The following is a 19,906-nucleotide window of genomic DNA, read 5'->3' as shown; positions in this document are numbered from 1 at the left end:
AACAACGAGCAAATCTAGAGAAGCTCTGTGAAAGAAACAGAAGAGAGATCCCAGGGATTGCTCAGTGCCTTGGGGCTCAGTGGCTGGGGCACAACCTGTCTCCCATGGCTGTGTGTGCTGCCGCTTGGCTCTGTGTCTGCAAATATTGTCACCCAGCTGCAACGCCACCGATCATCGCTCACAGCTCTTCCCACAGTGGGGCTGGAAGCCAGCAGGTGCTTTCCAAACCAGCAGAACGCAAAGCACTGGGATAGCCCAGAACAACTCGTTACAGGCTAGTCACTCAATTGTCTTCCTTGTGAAAAGGAGGCAAGGTCTGCAGCAGGAACAAAGTAATTCGATTCCAGGAAAAATAGAACAATTTACTGCTAAAGCCAGTCAAAGAGCGGTTTTGGCTTGCTTGAGTCAGGAGAACAAGCACTTATAAAAATTAATAATTAAAGACATCATAGGCCTTGCTTTAGCCCTGCAGCAACCATAAATGCTTTCTCCTGAGCATAAACACCCCACCAAAAGCGTCATAGATGCAGCAGCCTGTACAACTTCCTGAGGAGCTTTGTGCTGATTTACACCCTGAAAAGCCCAAAGCAAAAACATACAGCTCTCATTTCTGATCAGCTTTACAGCTCCGTGATGAAATATGCATCGCTCATACTCCACAATAATACCAGCCACCCGCCCTACCACCATGTACCACGGTACACGCGTCAGCACATGAGGGGTGACACAGCAGTGATATGCAGAAAAGTGCCAGAGAAAAGGGAACAGAGGAGGTGAAGGATTTAAGCCCAGTCTCTAATCCCAACGTTACCCAAGGCAGTCTAAGTGGAAAGAGTCACTGCACTGATGCAAAACAAGCTCAAACCTGTGCCAGAAGCACAGCAAGGAATCTTGCTGTGTGAGCCAGCGCGGAGCAGCACTGGGACCCTGCTCGCTGTGATGCTCCACCACCCTGCCACCTCATGGAAAAAAGCTGACATCCTGTTTCCATTGGCAAGCCTAGCCTGAAGCTGTTCCAGTGACTTCTCCCAGGTTTGACACATCAGTCCCAAAATGGAGCCAAACACAAGGAAGCTGGGTGCAGATGGATTTCTGCCCTGAAATCCCACCTGCTGCCCAGAAGCGCTGCCCTGGGGGAGAGCTGCAACTCCCTCGTGCCTCCCTTCGTCAGAGCTCCCAGGGATGCTCACTGGTGCCTGCAAACTGCCCTGCAGCACCCTGCCAAAAAAGCATGCTGTAAAACCTCATTGATCGTGCTGCAGAGAGCAGCAAATGCATGGCACAGGGCACCGGAGCCTGCAGCCCTGGGTCAATACCTGAGCAAATGGAAAAACGATGGTGGCCAAAAATGACTCCTGCACATTTACACAACAGGAAGAAAAGAGATAGGAGGATGTGATCTTGCAGGAAGGACTGCATGGGGATGGCTGAGTTGTTGGCAGGCACCACCAGCAGCTGCCCCAGCATTCCCACCAAAACTACATCCCCACCAAACCACCCATGTCCATGGCCACCCTCCAGCCCTCTACCTTCCCCACCTGACCCCACACAGAGCTAAGCAAAGCCCCTCACTCTGGCACTGCCAAAGCCAAGCACATAGGATCCAGGCCACTCTTAGCTCCATTTATTGTTCAAAACTCACAGCTAGCTGGGCAACAAGGAAATTCACATCTGCAGAAAAAGCTGCTCTTCTCCATGCTTATGTTAGTCAGAAATCACTCATGAATAAATAATTTGTCTGCTCTTAACCACGTGTTTGAGTGGATACAGATAGGCCTCAGGCTGTGGGATAACCTGCTGCCAGGGGTGGCAGCTCTCACTGCATCTTAGAACCATTATCCAGACTGGAAAAGACCCCTCAGAGCCCCAAGTCTAACCCAAGTCCAACCCCAGCCCACCCCACCATGCCCACTGACCACAACCCTAAGTGCCACATCTCCACAGCTCTGGAACACCTTCAGGGACAGTGATCCCACCTCCCTGGGCAGCTGTGTCAATGCCTCACCACTCATTGCAGCAGGATGGACAAATCCTGGTTTGGGCTGGGGGTGTTTTGGGGGCAATGCTGCACACCAGATCTCTGAGTTTGTCTTCTGCTCCCTGCCCTGTTGCTCCCTGCCACAGAACAAATCCTGGACATGACTGGGCCGTGCTGAAAGGAGCAGTACCAGGCTCAGCTGCCAGCCTGCACGGAAGCGAGTAGGAGCTGGCAGGGTCTCAACAAACACATCTCAATGTCCCTTTTTGGCATGAGAAACACCAATGTGCCAACCGCCCTTGCCAGGAGCCAAGCAGCACTCCACGGGGCTGGGAAAGTTTGTCTGTGATCCCCAAGGAGGGGGACACACTGTTGCCAGAGCCCGGCAGGAGTGCCCCTGCCCAAACTACCTGTTGCAGCATGGGATGGGCTGACAGATTGGCATCCGTGCTCCTGCACAGTGCTCCACTCGTCCACAGTGCACGGGCTGCACCAAAATAGCATTTTACAGCCTGTCAGCCTGCCTGTAGGATGACATAAACAGCGTTTGCTGTTTTTAGCAAAGCGAGGGCTGTTGTCTCTTGTACGTGCTGTATCCAGGGTGGTGGGGAAGACGAGGGCACAGGGCAAGGCAGCTCGGAGCAGGCGTCCCTGGGGCACAGTGCTCAGTCCTCGAGCTGCAGCAGTGCAGACCGTGCCAAGCCTGGCTGATAATGAGCATCCTGCTTCACTTTTGTAGGTGGCTAAATATAACTCCAAGCTTATTTTTAATTCAAAGGAGAAACTCCAGTCTACTGTCCATCATTGCTGGCTGGGATTGGATCTAAGAGAGCAAGCGAGGCCAGGCTGAGCGTGAGGCTGATGAAGGCTGGAAGCTGAAATCTGCATAGATCCCAGTCAGGGAGAGTCAGCTAATCTCCAACCAGTTCTATGCTCTGTGGTACTGGATGAGAGAGGACTGATTTGAATCTTCACCCTGCCTGGAAAAATTACTGTCAAGTAAAAAAAAAGTTCAAATTCTTCAAATGCTGGACCAACAGCTCAACCAAAATAGGGAAGAAAGCAAACAAGCAGTTCAATGACGGCTCCGCCCTGTTTCACCCTATTCCTTAACACTACAATTCCTTTCCCTAGCTGAATCCCATGCTTATACATCAGAAAGTCATTTATTACACACATCCTTGCCTTCCCCCAGACAGCCAGCTTTCAGATTGCCACGAGCCCTGCCGCGTGCAGGAGGCAGCCTGTTTGCCCAGCTCTGGCTGCAGTGCAGCTCTGCCAGCACTGCCCCGTCCCAGCAATTCCCTTCTTTGGTGCAGCAGCAGTTCCAGCTGCTGAAAGGAGAAGAACAAACTTCTCACACAGTGATTCATTTATGAACACACTGGAACAAAAAAAAAAATCATGCACATTTGAATGTGTTAATACAAGCCTGTAAACGCCCTTTCTCCATCAGCTGCAGAAAAGTCTTCCAAGTTACCCAGAGCAGTGGCTGTTCACAGGCACCTGGAACAGTTGAGCCTCAGACAAACCAGCTTTCAGGCACTGACTTCCCCAAAACATCACTCCTCCTTGCTTTCCCTGGAAATTCCCAAACTGCTCTTTCTCTTCTTATGGATACTTCCACAAGCTGACACTTTGAACTGGATATTGTAAGTGATCCCAAAAACAAGTGACAGCTGGAAAAGTTAATGGGAAGACCCAACTGTTAAGGCAGCGTGTGCAACAGCAAATGGAAAATAGAGGATCTTAACGAACAGCTCATCGTGCCCTTAGGGACAGTGCTGTGCTGTCCGGACTCCATTCCTAAGGAGACTGCAGCAACAGCCAGGACTCCGAGGAGCGGTAAGCAGGACTTTTCTCCCCTCTTCCTAAATGCTGCCTTTGCTCTTCTTTTCGGCTGAAGCACACGCAAACTTTCCCCCATCACACGAAGATTCCTCTCTGAGCCTTATTCTCAGAAGAGATAACGATCATCTTAATCCGAGAACTGCTCATCTCCCTTATGCTCATCACACTCTTGTTTCCAGAGCCACTGTTTGCAGATCCAAACTCCTCAACCAAAAGCAGTCAGGAACGGCAGCACACAAATGCATAGCCCTGGTGGAGCTACTGCAGGGGCACTTCTGGAGCCAGTTCTTTCCGCATGGAGCCCCAGCAGCACTGGCTTTGCTCCTTGGCACAAAGCTGTGCTACCCAGGGCTGAGCCCCAGAGCAATTCAGCGCTGTGACAGCGGCAAGGAGCGTGCTGCCCGTGCTGCCTGCAGGCACTGCTAAAGGAGCACATGGCTCCAATAGCCCAGCTAACGCCCTTTGAGGGAGCCAGAGGAGATGGAAATGGCATTTTTTGAACCACTTTGTGTAGAGAGTTTGTGCATGTATATGTCTGCATTAAACTTCAATTCTGAATGGTGTTGTTCTTCCACGTGATATTCTGATTTCTGCTGCTAAATGAACACGCTTCCGATAATGCATGTGAGCTTTAATTCTCCTGGCAGTCCCTGTATTTACTGAGCGCTACCAAATCTTCTGAGTTTACCTGTTACTTCTCTGAAAAGGCACCAATGACATTTACATGCCAAAGAATTGCCGTTTCCCAAACAAGAAGAATAGCAGTGAGGAGCACATGGAGCTGGGTAGGGTCCCAAGAGTTGTGTGTCCTGCTCAGCACAGTTCCGTACAGCAAATCAGCCATCCTGCAGTGCACCCAAATATGCACACTCCACCTTGATCCCCAGGGTGCCTGTGGGATGTATGTGCATCTCATCCACTCGCTCCTAAGCTGCAGGTTGTGGTCTCTGGACTGATCCAGGCACAGCACTCTCAGCACCAGAAGTGCCCCCAGAGGGGCCTTGTCCCACCACGGAGTGCCAGAGCCCAACAGCTGGGAGGGCTCCAGGCTGTGTGTGCTTAGCTCCCTGTGCAGGGCACTGCCCACCCAGGTCACTGTGCAGAGCTCTGAAGCTTTCCTGAAAGCCCCGTCACATCCAGAAACAAAACTCATGGTAACCTCTTTGCAATTCAACTTGCATTGAAGCTGCTATGCCATAGATGAGAAACTACTGAAAATATGACATTTAAGTGGTTCACAAAAGAAAAACAAAATCTCTGCAACAGAGTTGCTCTGAAATTCTATCTCTCTCAAAAATTAGAGAGCTAGGGCACTCTAGTGGCCATGCTGTAATTCACATTTCTTCCTCAGCATGCCACTCCCCATAACAGGCTGCTTCTTATTTCAGAGAATAAGTCCTGCATGGGGAGCAGGACAATACAACAATGAGATGTAGATATCCATTTCCTGAATGCCTGATCTAAAGCATGTGAAGGTCCCATCAGTTTCTGAGAGCCTTGGGACAATCTGTCAGGCTGAACACGGTGTGTTTCCCACACCTCCAGTTCTAGACAAACGTGCTCTGATGAGCAGAGCAGCTCAGTTAAAGAAGAGTACAACTCTGTGGTACCCAGAAGCAGTGGAAGATGCGCTCATGCAATCCAAAAACACAATTAACACAATTCAGGTGGAAAAATAACAACAGCATCATAACTCAATACAATCAAAAAGAGGAAGTTTGCATTACTCTGGGGTTAGCATGCTGTAGGTACAGTGACAAAACAACCCATCAGCAACAAAGCTTTTGAGATTTGAATGCAAATCTGTGCTCCCAACCAACTGTTCAGTCAGCCAGGTGGAAGATCAAGCACATCGCTGCTAACTGAGAAGAGCTCTGCACAAAAACCACCCCCAGACATCCCCAAACCCGCCAGCTTAGTTCTGAGTTCCCACCATGCCAGTGCAGCACAGTCAGTGAGCACCTAAGAGCAGCTCTCCAGCTCGCTTGTCTGCATGCTGGCTTTGCTACAGGGCCAACATCCTCACTGCTATTAAGGCCCCATCCTAGCTCTGCTAACTGGATGTGACACCACAGAAAGGCCACTGAGGTACACAGAATTAATTTCCTTCAGATGTGTTGATTCAAACTGTAGCCTCCTGCAGTTTGCTGGTATTCAAAGGTGGAGGTGGGGGGGGTTCATCACTTCTCCTATTTCCTTTAAAACTTTGCAGTTAACAAAACCCTTATCCACTTCAGGAAGTCACCATGAGGAGCTCAGCAGGCTTCCTTGTTTGCTCGCTGCTGCTGCTGCTGGCTTTACATGGCACAGAGGTGGCTGCCCAGGATGACCAGCCTGACCCCAAAATGTCATGCGCCAACTGGATGGGAGGAGCACCAGGACACCCTGGCCACAACGGGCTGCCAGGAAGAGATGGCAAGGATGGAAAAGATGGACAAAAGGGGGACAAAGGAGAGCCAGGTTGGTGAGGAGCTTGAGGTACACACACGCTGGAGCACATGGGCAGTCCCAAGATGAGCCCCAGGCCCAGTACACACAACACCTGGTGGGTGCGTCCCATGAGCAGTGGCTGACCATGTCCAGATTGCTTTTGAATGCCTCCAGCAATAGAGATTACACAGCCTATGGCAAAGAGATAGGCTGATGGCTGTTTTTTCAATTAACAATTGTTCCCCAGACACACAGCTACCAGCAGCTTGGCACACCTGGGGGGATGTGGTGTCCCACACCATGGGGCACAGATGTCACCCAGCCTGCCCACAGGGGAAAGACTGGGCTCCATGCTGCTTGGCAGCTCGTGATGCCACGGGCCACTCTGCAATTCTGGCACCAGGGTAGCAGAAAAGGGCAAACACAGATTCCAATCCAAATTCTGATCCCCAGGTCTACAAGGTGCCAGAGGTGACACAGGTGAAAAGGGTGCCACAGGTGCAGAAGGACCGAGAGGATTTCCAGGACACATGGGGATGAAGGGGCAGAAGGGTGAAAGCGCCTACGTGTACCGCTCCGCCTTCAGCGTGGGGCTGACGGAGCGAGCCCCCCACCCCAACGTCCCCATCCGCTTCACCAAGATCTTCTACAACGAGCAGAACCACTACGACAGCAGCACCGGCAAGTTCCTCTGCAGCATCCCCGGCACGTACTTCTTCGCCTACCACCTGACGGTCTACACGACCGACGTCAAGGTCAGCCTCTACAAGAAGGACAAGGCAGTGATCTTCACCTACGACCAGTTCCAGAAGGACAACGTTGACCAAGCGAGCGGCTCCGTCTTGCTGCACCTCAGCTCGGGGGACGAGGTCTGGCTCCAGGTGTACGGGGAGGGCGACAACAACGGGGTCTATGCCGACAACATCAATGATTCCACTTTCATGGGCTTCCTCCTGTACCCTGACATGGATGACCATTAGAGCAGGGGGGCTACACGGGAGGGGACAAGGCCGCTTAACCCCACATGCCTTCTGGGGCACCGGCACTACAGCTGCACTCGAGTTACCAGAAAATTCCCCTGACCACGCGGGGACCACCGTTGCCCAGGGTGGACCCCATCTCCCCTGAAATCACTGACCTGACACACAGGTGACTTCCGTGGGACAAGAGTTCACTCCTACCTCTGCTCTTGCTCTCCTGATGGAAACCGGGGCCCCAAGTCAAACACCACTCCGGCCACATCATGAAACGGTCGCTCTCAAGATGGGCCGGCCTTGTTTTAAATTTAAGGCTGATTTTCATATATGTTCAATATCACATTCTACCTTACCCCTTTTTGACACTTGAATCCAGTTGACACAACAGTACCTGTATCAGCCAGCATTACCTCCCTGCTTGAGTACAGCTGGAGCTGCTGGCCAGGCTTTGGCCATCATCACTCCCCACCTTATCAGGGCCTCTGATCTCCACCCATGGTTTGTCCTCCCTCTTCTTTAGCCCACACCTTCCCAGGTATACAACACACAGCAGAGATAGGCATTGCTACGAGCTCAAGACAGCATTAAGGCTTTGACTAAAAATACTTCCTACAGCACCACTTCCCAAACCCCACTGGATCACCACACTGCAAAGAACATCACAATAAAGTGCTCTCTCAATACAGAACTCTCCTGTCTCTTTGTCTGTGTCCTTGGGAAGGGTTTAGAGAAAGGGGGTGGCCTCCCTTCATCAGGCAGCCCAGGAAGGAACATACACACAGTTTGGGCATGCTGAGCTCAGGCAGGTGGAAAAGAACACCAGTACTGCTGCCTGTGCACCAGCACAGCTGACAGCGCAGCCCTGTTCCTGCAGCATTCAGCTCTCAGATGTGTTCTCTGTTTGGCAGTCAGGGCATGAGGACAGCACACCAAAGATCCCTTGGCCTCCTTTTAGCAGAGAATGGCACAGCCTTTCTATACCTGCCCCCCTATCATGCAAGAAGCTCCTATAAGCGCAACAGGACGTATCACTTGGAAACTGCTTTGAACAATTTCTTTCCATGTCCCAAGGGACTTCTCCTGACTTTTCCCCGCTGGCACAGTGACAGGGACTGAAACACCTACACCAGAATTACCCTGCACTGCTCCTGGATCAGCAGCTGACTCAGCCAGCAACTGACCCCTCCGCTCCCCAAACATGACATTCTCACAGAATCACGGCTCTCAGAGCAAACACTGCAGTCACTTCCCATGAGATAACAACCAATATAATGGGTACATCAAGGCCAAAATGCTGTTGTTGCTCTGCAATTAGGGCAGGTTACTAAAAAAAGCACTCTGATTCCTTGATCTTGACAGCTGTGTTTGATTCTTCCCTCCCTGTATTGCCGCTCAATGAAAGGCAACACACTCATCCTGAATGCACAGCACTGAAAGTCACCACACTAACAGTGCAAAATAGCATGGATGCAGCTGGAGACACTGGCCAGCTTCATCCTACAGGGAGACCATCTGTGAAAGCATTCATGCCCCTTTTAGGGACAATTATAGGCTGATCCTAATTGTGCCTCAGCCCCATGTAATCATTTGTGGCAGTAATTAATTGGGATACAAATAGCAGCTGCACCAAGCCACAAAAGGCTGAAAGAGAGATAAGTGGTTTTCCTGGAAGCCCTGTTATCATATTTATTTGACAAGTATAAACGTGCTAGAGGCTTTTTGGCATGGAAGGCATAGGGATGCTAATCTGTCACTGTGCAGTAGCTAATCTGTCACTGCACTTCATGCAGGAAATGCCATCAGGTTCAGTTTTTCCTTTAGACAAAACCAATCCTGAGCACACCCAGACTGGGAGCAAGACTGCTGTGTGTTTTTGACTTGTTTATGCTAGATGTATGTGCAAGATGAAAGCGCTCAGTGCATCAAGCATTGGGATGGCAAAGCAGCAAATCCCTCCCACCACTTAGTATCCCTAGACCCACCCCAGGACACTTGTCCTGCATAACACCATTGCTCTCTGAGGAGAGCTATGTGACCTCCCTACAGGTAGCTTCACTACTTGCAGGGTGTTTATCCCCATTGAAATAGAAACATGAAACACAAAACACCAACATCTGTTTCCCCTTGAGGGGCACAACAGACAATTTCAACCCACAGAAATCTGTGTAGTCCACCCAGAAAGCTGTAGGAGAGCAAAGGGCAGAGCAGGAGAGCTCACCCCAGGCTGCCCACCACATCCCTGAGGGGATCAGGACAGGAAGGATGATGGGGAATGAACACACATAGTTTTTTACATGCCAGTCACCATCCGATGACAGGAATCCCATCGCAGTGTCCTCACAGAGGCTTCTTCAGCTGGGCCAAGGGAACCAACAGCAGTGGCAGCAGCTCTTTTCTGTACCACAGATGCCTTGAACGTACCCAAGGATGTACCTCCTAGAAGCTCCAATACAATCCCTTGTTGAGAAGTATTCCCACACCCATGGCACCCAGCGTCCATGTGATTCTCAGCTCTATGTTTATCCATAGCAATATACAGACTCAGGTCTTTTCTCTCAAAAGGGGTTACATGAATTCATGTAACAAGACTAAAAAGGGTTCGTACGTACATATCACAACTGCACATAAGATAGCAGGAATACAGCTAAAATTACAGCTGACTACAAGCAAACTGAATTTTCCATAAAGAAAATATTCACCAAAGGTCCTTTCTGTTAATTTAAAAGCTTTAAAAGGCACTGCTCCTCTGCCCCTCTGCCCTTAACAGCTTGCAGGAGCTTGAGAAAAAGGTTATAATTTGGATTAGGATTCTGATTCTGCTGTTGTGTGAAGATCAATTGGATCAAATACAGAAGGCAAACAAACAAAACAGCTGGAGGTAGAAGCCTAGAATCTTCAAAACTCTTGTCTTCAAACTTACCAAGGACCATCTTACACTGCGCTGGGGCCTTTCCAAGGGGGTCCTTGTTACCATTCATATCCCAGCCCCATCACTGATAGGGGATTTGCAGAAAACAGGGCTGCACTGCCATCTGCAAAGCACATTTTCACATGCAAAACACCAGCACATTCAGAGCAGGACAATGCCTGAAACCCCAGGGAAGGAGGAAGAACTCCATTTATTCATCTACACCGCTTCCTTCTTTGTTGAGAGATAAATACCTTCTACTTCAATTACTGAATAAAAATACTGTAAGGAAAAATCTTTCAATCCTCCAGAAATTAACAAAAAACCCCAAACAAAAATAACCAAGGAAAACCTGCTACCTCACTTGGCCTGAACTTGCCTATACTTGCTCACAAGAGCTCTGGGTTCACCCCTTAACCAGCTCAGAAACGGCTCCACAGAAGTATTACATGCAGATTAAAGCTAGTTTCTTTTAGCCTTGCTACTTCCTCTCCCTCACAATGACCAGCAGCAGCTGGTAGCTTCCAGCTAGAGGAATACCAGCCTTATCAGCCTTATGAGACCAACAAAGGAGAGGGCAGACACTTAAGTGTTTTGCAGCCTTTGCTTTCTACCTGTGCTGTGCAACCGGCTGTGCCCTTAATAAAGCACTGCAGCACTCAGAACCTTGGTCTGCCACATGAGTGTACTGTCCCACTGAAGTCAATGGGACAATTCATGACACTGTATTCAGCATCTCCATAAATCCTTTCAGAGAGGAGCATTTATTTGAACACTAAGATACAAAGCAGCATCCAGTGAACTTAACAGCCCTATTTACAACATAATGTTTATCAGCCTAAATATGTGCAAAACAACGCTGAGCCACTCATGCTTTAACTTAGAAAAACCCATCCTGAGTGGTGTCAATATCCACAAGAGGTACAGGAATAGAAAAAGTCACTACATGAAATGGTCCAGACAGGCAAACACTTTCATTTTTATTTGAGACTGACATCTCATATTTATCTCCCGATGACAGGCTGATTACCTGCAGACTAATTAGACTGAGAGACTTGACAAGAAACAGTTTGAAGCTCAAGGGCATTTTGTTTTTCAAATTAGCCCTTCCATCTTAATACTGTCCCAAAAGGCATCCAAAGAAATTACAGTTCCTGATGAGAATTCCTACACTTGAAGAATTCTTCAGAAAAACGAAGTTAAACACAGACTCTCCTTCCAGTCTCACTGGACAAGAGATAACTTCATACTCCAGATGACTAACAATATGTGTACCCTGGCAACCATCCCATTAAACTTGAAGACTTACTTTTTTCTTAATTTAAATTTAACAAGGCAAATGGGGGGAGGAAAAAAAAAAAAGCAAAACAGTACTCCAAGGCAACTATCCTGAAGAATCTGGGCATCAGCAGATGCATGCAGCCAAACCAGCACAAAGGGAACAGCTGTATCTTCAAGCCTTCTCTTCCCATGTGGCACTCGCTCAGAACGCAGTGTCTGTTTACTGGTAACAGCTCACTTCCCAAAGCCTTGCTCAGGGAAAGCGCAGCACCAGAGACAGGAATAATCCAAACAAAGCTGCTAACACTAAGCAGTCAACGTTTATATTGGTTTCAATGAGGAAAGCTTGAAATCCCTCCCTCTTCAAGCAAAGCAAGATCTAAAAAAGAAAAAGGAGACTGCATCCACAACCCCGTTTCCCAGAGGGTCACTTTGTAATGTCAGACACTAAGCAGAATAAATGCCAGAATGCTGCTTTAAACTGCTCTGGACGATGAAACAGAAGAGGTCGAGAAATCCACAAGAAAAAAATAAAAAGACACACAGTTCTACTTACTCATTGTGCTCCCGTTGTTGCTCCAGAGCCAGCAAATGTACAACTAAAGTAAATACTTTTAATCTCCTCTTTCTTAAGATAAAAAAAAAAGGAAAAATATATGAAAGAGGTAAGGAAAGAGTTTCATTTTTGATTTTTTCATACAGTTTAGCACATCAATTTCACTCAGAGCATTGATAATTGTAAGTCTTTAAAGAAAGATCAGTCACGGGATTATTTCTGTGATGAGTGTACAGAATTTAGATCTTACTTTAATCCTAAACAATAGTGAGGAAAGGATTGTATTATTGACTCTGAAATAATACATTAAAAACTCCCTGATCCTTTCATCCTGAGAATCATTTTGATCACTGGAAGGTGCAATATCATACAATTACTTCTCTAAAAATGAAAGCCTGAATCAAAAAAATGCTAAAATAACTACTTTTTGTTCCTCTGCTACTTCGGCTGAAACAAAGCACTGATGGTAGCTGAACATCAATCTTGAAATCAGACAAAACCCCCAATTCTTCCTAGTGCAATGAGTCAAAGCCTATTCTGAAAAAAGTAATCATCTTAGCAGCAGATAATCCCATACTCTGAGATGAACAGAACACCTCTAGGCAGAGATATATACTGATACGTATATCAGGGTATATCAGGACATAATAACCAAAAGTAACAGTGGATGATTTCAGAAAAAAAATAATAAAAAAGAAACAACTCAGAACACAGATTTTGTTAGGCTTTTTTTGTTGGTGGTGGTTTTTCCTTGGTTTTTTTCTTTTCTTTTTTTTTTTTTTTGAACAGCACATCAACAAGTACAATTTTAAGACAGATCTACAAACACCTTCCTAGAAATAACAGTCCACAGTTCTCGGTTACTTTTAGCCACCTGACTTCCACATTCCCTGGGCAGCTTTAACAGTCTTCTTTTTCACCCCCTACAAAGTTTTCCTGTTCTAATCACTGTAATAAATAAAGGACACCACAGGCGATCCCAGAGAAAATTCCACATCTCAGCACAGCAGCACAACTAAGTTCACTGGATGTCATCGTCATCAAACAGATCTTCAAAATCTAATCAGAAAAACAAGACAGGGTAAAATTAACATTTGAAATCCCAGCTTCTACATATGCAAACACCACACAAGCTTTCACTGGTCTTGTTATTGAGATTAAAGACAAAGTCAAGGTGTATTATGTACATGGCAGCCACCATACCATCAGTCACTACAAATGTAACATCGAGGCAGAAGGCAGAGAGGAACAAAAGCAGACCAGAGCAGCATGCTCACTGCCACACATGAATGCAACTCATTTAACGATGCAAGTTTTGCAAATAAATTAATGAAAGCAGAGTCTTATAAAGCAGGGGGACTTAAAAAAGCACAGAGCAAGCATTGCAGTCAGTCACAACCTGCAGGCTCTGGAACTACACAGGCATTAACTGACCGCACAGGGGCTCCTGTAGAGCTCTGCCTTTACGTTCACAGCATTTAGGCACATAAGCTTTTACATTTTGCAGACATTCACATTTGCGGTTTACCGTAAAAATCCCTTTCTTAAAAGAAGTTTCATTGCCGTGAGGGTGCTTCAAGCGTTTCCCCCACAAGAAGGTCAACACAAACTACCACTACAGCAGGCAACTCGCAGCCGCCACACAACCACACGAGCACTTCTGTACATCCCACCCGCCCCGGGAGGCACGGCGGTCTCTCACCGTTGAAGAAGTCGGCGTGCACGGCCTTCTCGTTGGCGGCCAGGTCCATCAGCAGCCCCGTGCTTCCCCCTGCCTGGAACAGCAGACGCTGAGTGCCTCGAGCCCGTTCCCGGAGCCCCGCTGTCTCTATCCACCCACCCCCTCCGCTCCCACCTCGTCCAGGTCCACGTAGGGACCTGCACCCTCGGGAAACATCTCGTCCACCGCCGGCTTCATGGTGGCCCCAGAGCTCTGCCCCCCTACTTCCGGCCGCGCCGAGCCAACTTCCGGACTCAGCTTCGCCACTCTACGCGCGCGGCGGTGCCGCCTCTCTATGGTAGCTCTGGAGGCGGAGCCACGGGGAGGCGGTCCGTGCTGAGCTCTGCACCCCGTGGTGGTATTGATACAAGTTGTGACAGCATTGTAAAGCTTGCCCTGCAGTTTGTGTAGGTAACAGGAGGGGCTGTGTCTCTGAGCCGAGGAAGTTCTGCTGAGTCTTTGCACCAAGAAAATGGGAGGCCCTGCTGGGAATCGGTCACTGAATGTGAAATTTACCTCTGGGAAACTTCTGCATACATTACACAAGTAATGCATCTAAACTGAAGATCTTTTGTGTAAGCGATGCATGACAGGAGGATAACTCCTGTGCATCCAGCTCTGATTAAAGAATGTTTGCTTTCTAATGTTCCATCTTGAGTCTTAGCTTTCTGATTGACCGATTTAGGGTAGCACTATGACTGCACATACAGCAGAGCTTGCTGTCCTGAGACAAGCCCAGCAGCACGATAACATAACGGTCAACCCAAACCTCACCATATGATCAAGGAGTTTATTGATTTTGCACAAAAGCACAGCTTGCAAAAAGAAAAGGCTAATTTACCTGCGGCTTTCTAAAGCATGTAACACTACAGAGGCCCATACACATGGCCGCAAGCTACTGAAGGGGCTGCTCCAGCAGCTGTGTGTTGGTGTGATGTCCCAGCACGATGGCGGGCAGTGCTCAGTCCTCATGTGCAGGCAGGTGGAGGCCGAGGCGGCTGCCTGTGGGCAGCTGTGCAAACAAGGCCCTGGCCAGCTCAGCAATCCTGTTGTAGGCTCCCAGTGTCCTGAAGTACTCCATGTAGGACCAGAAGTCACTGGAGGAGAAGGGCCAGTATGGCATGGCCACAGGTTCTCGATCTAAAATAAATCAAGAAAAGTTATTATTACAACATGAAGTATTTCTGTTGAAAGCTTGGGCTCAATGTTTGGGGTTCCCCTCTGCTGGGCACGGGCACAGCTACTGAACCCTCCGTTTCCTTCACAGAGGGTGCAGCCACTGTCCCAACCCAGGAGCACCAGATGGGACAAGGCAGAGGGCAAGACTGAAGGGACACCAACAGCATTGCGGTGATTCAGGAATTGCCAAGGTGGCTTTAATTTCCAGAAGGTAGAGGAGTGTATAAAAGCAAGGAGGAATGGCAATTTGAAGCCATTTTCCCTGTTGCTCTTTCACTCTACCTTCTGTGCCAAATATAAAAAATCATGTCAAAGATTAGATGAACCAAAATAAACTCTGAAAATGCCAAGAGCTGACCTGCCTTGAGCCCAAATCCAGGCCAACACAGAATCTTGTAAAACATAAACACTTGCTGCAACCACAAAGTGATAAGTGTCTTTCTGTGCAACAAAGCTAAACCCAGTATTTTGATTTTAAGCCCATTTAAATAAAAGGTAATCATTCCATTCATCAGACTCAGCTTCAGAGCAGGGTCTTCAGCAAGAATTAAGAGCTTTAATCAATCTTAGTGTCAGACCTTCTTGTTGTAAATTTTGCACTGCACAGGCACAGATGGCATATAACAAACCAAACAAGCCAGCCAAATGCTGTCTGCAGAAGAGAACTGTTAGTATCAGCTGAACTTAGATTCACTTTTGCAGTCTGCTGCTTAGTCAGTGTGAATGAATACCCCAATTGTTTATAAAGAGAAGAAGACATTGATGAAGAAAATCTTATTTTAGACTGCCACACTCTTACCTAAGAGGTTGCCAAAGAAATACTTGCTGTGTGCAAATAAAACAGTTGTTCAATCCAAAAACTTTGGAAACAGAGATCATGCATTCAAAAAGGTTTTGGAGCCATAAGGAAAAAAATGGAGCATGAGGTAAAGGAGGATGCTGCTGGTTAGATGTACACCTCACTCAAACAACAACAGCAGTAATCTTGCTATATGAGTTCCTTCTATGCAACTTTGTTTTCAGAAAGAATTTTGTCACCAAACCAAGGTTAACCTACATATTCTTATCTGTAAGCCACTGTGAATATCATTAGGATGTCGAGGCTTTTTCCTAATCAAAAACAAACACTCATCCAATAGGCTAATCACCCAAAGGGACACAGCAGCAGAGAGGCTGTGCTAAAGGATTTATTCCAATATTTCTTTCATCAGATTTGTGGCAATCTGAAAATGTTAAGTTTTTTTGCTGTGCAGGACAATATTTCTTGCCAATAACTGGACAAACATCCAGTATTGCTTATCAGGACAGCCAAAATTCTCGGAAGTCTCTTGTATGATTATAAATCTGGTGCTTTCCAGTTATGGTTTCATAAAACAGATTAGTAATGACTTGACTGTAACCCCTTTGAAGGGGGTTCCTCATACTTGTTACTGTTTGGCTTTTTTCATTTTAAGATTGTAAGAGTAGAAGTTTCATCATTGGACTTAATATATTTGCTTTCCACATTTAAAAAAATTTAAAAAAAGTTCGCTCTTCTTTCAGGGAGTTACAAATGACTCTTTGAATTGTTAACGACACATAAGAAAGAAAAAGATATTCAAATTACCATCTCCTTCCAGGATTGATCGGGCATCTGTAAATAAACAAGAAAAGCATCAGTTCCAACTCTCTCACAGATGAACTTTCTGTTAACAAAAGGTTTGGTGCATAGACAAATGCTGACAACTCTTTTAAGATACGTTTAGAGCCCTCCTTATAGCCTAATATTTTTGTTTCTCCCATTTTTGCCCATTTGTAGTCAAGAGTACTACAAATCAAACATGCCAGGAAGGAGTTGCAATTAATACACAGGCAATATCTGATACTAAATAGAAGATGCTGTTTTAGTGTGAAAATATTTTTATATTGAAAAATCAACACGAATAAATATAAGTAGTCTTACCTGTTATTATGTTCATCAGCATCCAAAAGAAAAGGAAGCCAATACATTTCATCTTTCCGGCAAGCAACTGCTTGTTTCTGAAAAATAATCTGTACAGCTGGAGATCATTAAAAGAGATGAGGAATTATGCAAAGTATATCATTTCATCTTTTATTAGAAAAATCTGTTCCAAAATAAAGGCTAATTATTACGTTAGTCACAAGATCCAATTATATTGCATTACGTTTTCTGAACTGCATCACAAGAGTATTAAAAAAAAACTGCTGAAGTATTAACTGGTATTTATTTTTAGGCGGCATAAACCCAAAAGTCTTCTCTGTACTGACACAAAATGAAGTTTTCAGAAATGCTTTAAATTGTGGTTGATTTACGTTCACTCTAGAAATTACCTCTCTTCCCCTCCCCTTTTCTTCTTCTTTCAATAGCAAAGGTCTGGAGCTCTGAGTCAGCCACAAAAATCCAAAAGGATTTCTAGTGCTGTAAAATAGCAGCACTGTGTAAGGAAGGGTGGGGGGAAAGTAGAGAAACGTCACCGAGTTAGTACACCAATCTGATTTTGTCACCTTCACATAGTCATTTTAATTGCTCACATTTGCATTATATTTCAACACTGTGCACAAACAAAGATCTTTGAATCTACTTTAGCAATGACACTTTGATATTTTGAAAACAAATGCAGAAAATCCAAGATCAGGCTCAGATTATTACTACTTTTCCTGACCATCTGAATTTCTTTCCCTCTCTTCAGAAAAGCAAAATTTTAGAAATGTTACTTGTGCAAATTGTGAAGAGGTTACTGAATTCCTTCTTCACAAGAACATTAAACACTAAACGCCTTCTCTGGCCTTCTCTGAATCCTTAAAACCCAGAACTTAAAATGCAATATGCACCAAGTGCCCACTGGAGACAATTAGTTTGCCTAAAACAAAAAAGCAGGTCCCTGCTGGCAGTGAGTGTATTGCAGCCTTCAGAGAGTCAGGTAAAACAAGCTCCTCTGCTCCCCATCAGCTTTCAGCTGCCTTTAGTCTGGGTGTACAAAAATCATTTATCCATTGCGATTCTAGAGGCTGCTTATTTCTGCATTTCCCTACTGCATCTGTGGCACCTGACTTTTGGTGCCTTTGCTTTACCACAGCCACTTGTCTGCTGTATGAAGATCATGCAAGGAAAGGCTGCCTGCTCACTCAAAGGCCTGGAATGGAAAGAACCAAGTGAGTGGCCTTGCAGGAGGACCCAGCCTTGCTGGAGTTTCTTCCTATCTATGCACAGAGTTAGATAGTCCTGCCAAGAATTAATTAGAGATGTTCTGAGCAAAGGAAAATAAAGAGTGCTTTGTAGCACACTAAGCTGTGCCAACTCATGTGGAGGCTGAAAAGAAAAATATTATGAAAGCAAAACCTATTCTGTCTTCAAAAAGCCTTAATCCTCCTGTTTAATATTTCTTATTCCTGCAGGATGGGTCCCTGCATCACCCACGTACAGCCAGCAGCTCTGCCCCACTCACCTGGGTTATGGAAGCTGCTGGTGTGAGAAGGCTTGGTGGAGCCCTTTGGTGCAGCCCTGTGCTCAGGTCCACGGACCTGCACAGCTTATTTGATTATGATACACAGATAGGGCTCTGCAGGCTATGAGAAGTACATGATAACATGCTTTGGGTGACGATGAGGGAAAATAATTTTGCAACTGACATAGCCCCATCCTGCAGCTCTCCCCTGCAGGAATTAATGAGGTGCTGTGGGAGGATGACAAAGTCACTGAGGTTATCAGGGTCACTCAGGTCACAGCAGGGTCTGCTACAATACTGGATGATCCTCAGTGGTCTCACCTAACCACTGAGGCTCACACTGACATACACTGGGATGGGGCAGTGCCACACCTCCACCTTCTTTATTTTCTTATCCTTTCATAAACACAGCACTGGACTAGAGGAGAGCTGATGAACTGGAGTGAGCACTGCTCCAGGTGTTCATTGCTTAGCTCCAACGACTGTGCACACAACACAGCACATCTCCTAGGGCCAAACTAAAAGCACAGTGTGCACTGATTTGCAGCATATACCACAAGCATTCCGTATTCCCCTTTCTTTTTGCTCCAGGTCCCTTTGATCAGACTTTACCCAGAGTGCAGTCAAAGCCATGGCACTCAGCTCAGCACAAGTGATGGCACTGCTCAGTCTGCAGAGCCTTCTACTAATGGCTGCTGCCTTGGAAGTTCTCCCACTGATAGGAAATAACTGGAAGTGCCACGGTGCCCACAAATGCAGGTTTGACACAACAGTAACCACATATTCCAGTAGATACTGTAGCACTTAAGAGGGCAACTGCTGGAAGAGTTGAGCAGTTTCACTTCTAATAAGTTTGGAATAAAAATCTCTACCTTGCCAGTCAGTATTTTTAATTTTCCAGAAAGGCTCATTAGTTCCAAAGACTGTTACCAGAATTGCTGGCAGCAAGTTCTCCAAGCACCTTATTCTAAAGATGTTTTTCAGAGAAGGCCATTAATTCATCGAAGCTTGGTTACAGTGAGGAAGCTAATGGTGACGAACGCATCCCACCAACCTGTCCCCAAAGGATCCAATCAATATGTACTTTTCGTAAATAGCTCTCAAAGCCAGAAAATCCCACATGCTTCAGCCAGCTCTGTCAGAGACAGAAATCAATAGGAGCATTGAGGACATCCTCTTCAGAACAGAGGCACGCAGTGTGGGCACAGCAGTTGTTTGTACGATTTGCTCCCCAGTGGGTCCCGGAAGCACCAGTGCCAGGATCTTGCCTTCTGGTCATCTCATTTCTGAGGGGCTGATTTACAGAGCCAGCCTCCGTGGAGCAAAGCAGTTCTCCTTGTTAATTAACTAAAAAAAAAAAAAAGAAGAAGATAAGGAATTAGAAAAACCAAGTTTACAGATGCCTTTGTTTCCACAATAGCTATACTGATATTGCTATAGCTGTACTATACTATAGCTAACAGCTCTACTGGTGTTGCACAAATTCGTGTAGTCCTGCAGGCACTGAAAGGAACTGTAGATTGTTTTAAGGAACAGAATACACCTTAATGTATGCAGAGCTCTGCAAGAACTTATTTCAA

General features: G+C 46.4%; 4 protein-coding genes across 4 annotated transcripts in view; 1 reads left to right on the top strand and 3 right to left on the bottom strand.

Moving 5' to 3' along the window:
• The window catches only part of TSPEAR (thrombospondin type laminin G domain and EAR repeats), a 7,518-nt gene extending 6,010 nt beyond the window's left edge, over positions 1-1,508 (bottom strand). Inside the window, exon 1 of the mRNA XM_010716686.3 lies at positions 1,491-1,508. Within this exon, the coding sequence (XP_010714988.1) occupies positions 1,491-1,508 (18 nt within the window). The remainder of the gene's footprint in view (positions 1-1,490) is intronic.
• A 1,840-nt stretch (positions 1,509-3,348) lies between these two features.
• ADIPOQ (adiponectin, C1Q and collagen domain containing) lies at positions 3,349-7,924 on the top strand. Its single transcript, XM_010716497.3, has 3 exons — positions 3,349-3,823; positions 6,067-6,289; positions 6,713-7,924. The coding sequence occupies exons 2-3, from the start codon at positions 6,076-6,078 to the stop codon at positions 7,237-7,239; spliced, it is 741 nt and encodes a 246-aa protein (XP_010714799.1). The 5' UTR covers positions 3,349-3,823; positions 6,067-6,075; the 3' UTR covers positions 7,240-7,924.
• A 3,536-nt stretch (positions 7,925-11,460) lies between these two features.
• Positions 11,461-13,952, bottom strand: COPS9 (COP9 signalosome subunit 9). The gene is made up of 3 exons (XM_003209045.4): positions 13,837-13,952; positions 13,684-13,756; positions 11,461-13,040 (listed from the first exon to the last, which is right to left on the bottom strand). The coding sequence occupies exons 1-3, from the start codon at positions 13,897-13,899 to the stop codon at positions 13,003-13,005; spliced, it is 174 nt and encodes a 57-aa protein (XP_003209093.1). The 5' UTR covers positions 13,900-13,952; the 3' UTR covers positions 11,461-13,002.
• A 470-nt stretch (positions 13,953-14,422) lies between these two features.
• On the bottom strand, positions 14,423-19,675 carry OTOS (otospiralin). The gene is made up of 3 exons (XM_031555132.1): positions 16,823-19,675; positions 16,487-16,513; positions 14,423-14,841 (listed from the first exon to the last, which is right to left on the bottom strand). The coding sequence occupies exons 1-3, from the start codon at positions 16,872-16,874 to the stop codon at positions 14,663-14,665; spliced, it is 258 nt and encodes an 85-aa protein (XP_031410992.1). The 5' UTR covers positions 16,875-19,675; the 3' UTR covers positions 14,423-14,662.
• Between the last annotated feature and the right edge of the window lie 231 nt (positions 19,676-19,906).

The sequence above is a fragment of the Meleagris gallopavo genome, chromosome 11 (assembly GCF_000146605.3).
Source record: "Meleagris gallopavo isolate NT-WF06-2002-E0010 breed Aviagen turkey brand Nicholas breeding stock chromosome 11, Turkey_5.1, whole genome shotgun sequence".
Taxonomy (NCBI): domain Eukaryota; kingdom Metazoa; phylum Chordata; class Aves; order Galliformes; family Phasianidae; genus Meleagris; species Meleagris gallopavo.
The sequence above is the reverse complement of the archived record's forward strand: the minus strand, read 5'-3'. Positions and strand labels throughout refer to the sequence as shown.

Excerpts from the sequence above, each read along its gene's own strand:
- COPS9 (XM_003209045.4), bottom strand. The coding sequence starts at position 13,899 with ATGAAGCCGGCGGTGGACGAGATGTTTCCCGAGGGTGCAGGTCCCTAC. Across the intron at positions 13,757-13,836 it reads CCTACGTGGACCTGGACGAG|GCAGGGGGAAGCACGGGGCT; the intron begins GTGGGAGCGGAG and ends CTGCTGTTCCAG. Across the intron at positions 13,041-13,683 it reads GCACGCCGACTTCTTCAACG|ATTTTGAAGATCTGTTTGAT; the intron begins GTGAGAGACCGC and ends TTTTCTGATTAG.
- OTOS (XM_031555132.1), bottom strand. The coding sequence starts at position 16,874 with ATGAAATGTATTGGCTTCCTTTTCTTTTGGATGCTGATGAACATAATA. Across the intron at positions 16,514-16,822 it reads GCTGATGAACATAATAACAG|ATGCCCGATCAATCCTGGAA; the intron begins GTAAGACTACTT and ends GTTTATTTACAG. Across the intron at positions 14,842-16,486 it reads ATCAATCCTGGAAGGAGATG|ATCGAGAACCTGTGGCCATG; the intron begins GTAATTTGAATA and ends GATTTATTTTAG.
- ADIPOQ (XM_010716497.3), top strand. The coding sequence starts at position 6,076 with ATGAGGAGCTCAGCAGGCTTCCTTGTTTGCTCGCTGCTGCTGCTGCTG. Across the intron at positions 6,290-6,712 it reads GGGGGACAAAGGAGAGCCAG|GTCTACAAGGTGCCAGAGGT; the intron begins GTTGGTGAGGAG and ends TCTGATCCCCAG.